At 61.1% G+C, this 2286-nt stretch overlaps 1 protein-coding gene across 1 annotated transcript in view; it reads right to left on the reverse strand.

Moving 5' to 3' along the window:
• LOC102774409 (endophilin-A3) overlaps window positions 1–625 on the reverse strand; it is a 45200-nt gene extending 44575 nt beyond the window's left edge. The window contains exon 1 of the mRNA XM_015566126.1: window positions 597–625. Within this exon, the coding sequence (XP_015421612.1) occupies window positions 597–623 (27 nt within the window). The 5' untranslated portion in view covers window positions 624–625. The remainder of the gene's footprint in view (window positions 1–596) is intronic.
• Between the last annotated feature and the right edge of the window lie 1661 nt (window positions 626–2286).

The raw sequence follows: 2286 nt of genomic DNA on the forward strand, positions 1-2286 counted from the left end.
AACACACCTCACGCCTCCAGGCCAGTTGTCTTGCTTCCTCAGCACAGAACGCCCTTCCTCCTTTCCTCCCAGCCTCCAATCCCCAATTGCTCCTCCTACTTCATTCTCCCAGGACCAAGACATCGCCTCCTCCTCCGGGAAGTTTCCAGGACGCGCCCGCGGTGTTGTCTGTTATCCTCTGCGCATGCGTGGGGGTGTGTCTAACACTATTGACTCACCCATCTAGGTGTCCACCCCGCCTGGGGGCCAGGCCGGGGTGACCTGGAGAGACTAAGGGGGAGGAGAATCTTGGCCCGAGGAGGCGAAGTCTAGCGGGTCCATCGCTAGGCTCACGCGCGGGGATCCCCGGGCCCGAGGCAGGGTCCCCGCACTCCCTGCGTCCTCCTCCCAGCGCGTGGGAAGGGGGGAGAGGCACGAGCGGGGTCCCCGGTCGCCCCCGTCTCCGCGCTGAGACCCTGCGATCCGCCACGTTCTCAACCCCGAGACCCTGACTCCACCTCCGCGCACTCGTAGGCGGGAAGATCTGGAGCCCCAGGGGTTCCGGAGCTTCGGGGTCTCAGCCCCCCACTTTTCTGCGCCCCGCTCCGCGCCCCCACCTGGCTGGCTTTGAGTATCTGCTTCATCAGCCTCCCCACAGACAACCCTGACGGAGGCGCCGGGAACTGCGTCGGAGTTAAGCTGGGTCGGGACTCGCGGACGCGCAGCGCCGGGGGAAGGGGCGCCAGGGCCGATCCCCCAGCGCTGGGCTCCGCAGCGTCCGCCTCCAGGGCCGCGATCACTCTGGCACCTGCGCGGGCGGGCGGTTGGTTAACAGCGCGTTCCCAAGCTCCCGCCCTGCTCATTGGCCGAGCCTCCTCGTATGGAAATAAGGCCGCTGGCACCGCCCCAGCTACATTGTTACGTGGAGGCCAGGAGGACGCCCAGTGGCGGGAAGATCTGCCTAAGAAGTTGGGCCCTGGGACAAGGTCCGAGGTGAGGGATGCGGGGCCACACTGCGCTTCAGGTTGCCCGCAGGCTGAGATGATCCCGGTTGTGTGATGGCTGTGGGTGGGGAGACGGGCACCACTTATCCGCGCTTCGGGGACTTAACTTGGTTTCACTCACAGGCAACAGTGCCCCCCTCTGGCGCAATTGGGTAGGGGACGCTCCAAGAGGCTCCTATAAGGGGAGCAAAGAGACCCAGGGACCCGCCTTGGGAGGAAGAGGCCCATGGGCTGCGGGGTGGTTCCTTCTGTCTCCATGCGGTTCTCTGGGCGCCATCTGCCTGGAGTCCGGGTTACTGCGTCTTTGTTTGGTCAATATCTCGCTCGCCTCCCTGGGGCGCTGAGCCCACTGTCACCTGCATTCAGAGCAACCATCTCCTCGCTGGTGTGTCTCAGTGGATAGAGCATCGGCCTGAGGACTGAAATGTCCCGGGTTCGATTTTGGTGAAGGCCATGTAACTGGTTGCAGGTTCCCCGGCCCCAGTCCGGGTGTGTGCCGGAGGCAACCAATCAATGTGATTCTCTGACACCCATGTTTCTCTGTTTCCTCCCCTCCCTTCCACTCTCTCTAAAAATCAATGGAAAAAGATCCACGGTTGAGGATTAACAAAAAGAAAAAAAGAAAAGCAACTATTTCCAAGGAGCCATCAAGAGCCCACTCAGTCCCCTGGACAAGTCACCAGACTGGAGACCCAGCTCCCTCAGTGTGTCGCTGACAGTGTCATTTTGCACAGGGACCAGAAGTCTCTGAGTCCATGGCCCAGGCCAGCCGCGGAGGGGCCTGGAGCAACCTGGTTGAGCCCCGTGTCCAAGCGGAGCCCAGCAGGTCAGCATCTTGGAGGCATCTGACCTCAAAAGGCCCTGAGGGCTCCCAAGACCTACCACCCACTCCACAAAGAAACACCTTCCCCTCCAGCCTAGATCTCAAACAAAGAACTCCTCTTTCTGGGCCCTCAGCATATCCATAGGGATGGCCAAGGGCTCCCCCCTGCTCCCTGGCGCCCACCCCTGGCGTCCTGTTTTCTCCAGGACAGAAGTCACCCAGCCTCTCCTTTGCCTTAGCTCCTAGCTCCTTTATTCCTAACTTCATCCAAGTGAGGATTGCTCTGGGAACCACCCCTCCCTGTGCCTCAGTGTCCCCACGTTCCCTTAGAGGGGTAGACAGGAGCATTCTTCCTCTGAGATGGGAGAAAATGGGTCAGTTTAGCTGAGGGGATGAAGGCAGCTACCCTGAGGGTGAATCAATATGGCTTGGCTGAGTGCTGTGGGCCTGACTGGGTGAGTAGCCACCCTCTCCCCTAAA

This window comes from Myotis davidii, unplaced genomic scaffold (genome assembly GCF_000327345.1).
Source record: "Myotis davidii unplaced genomic scaffold, ASM32734v1 scaffold1582, whole genome shotgun sequence".
In the NCBI taxonomy this organism is placed as follows: domain Eukaryota; kingdom Metazoa; phylum Chordata; class Mammalia; order Chiroptera; family Vespertilionidae; genus Myotis; species Myotis davidii.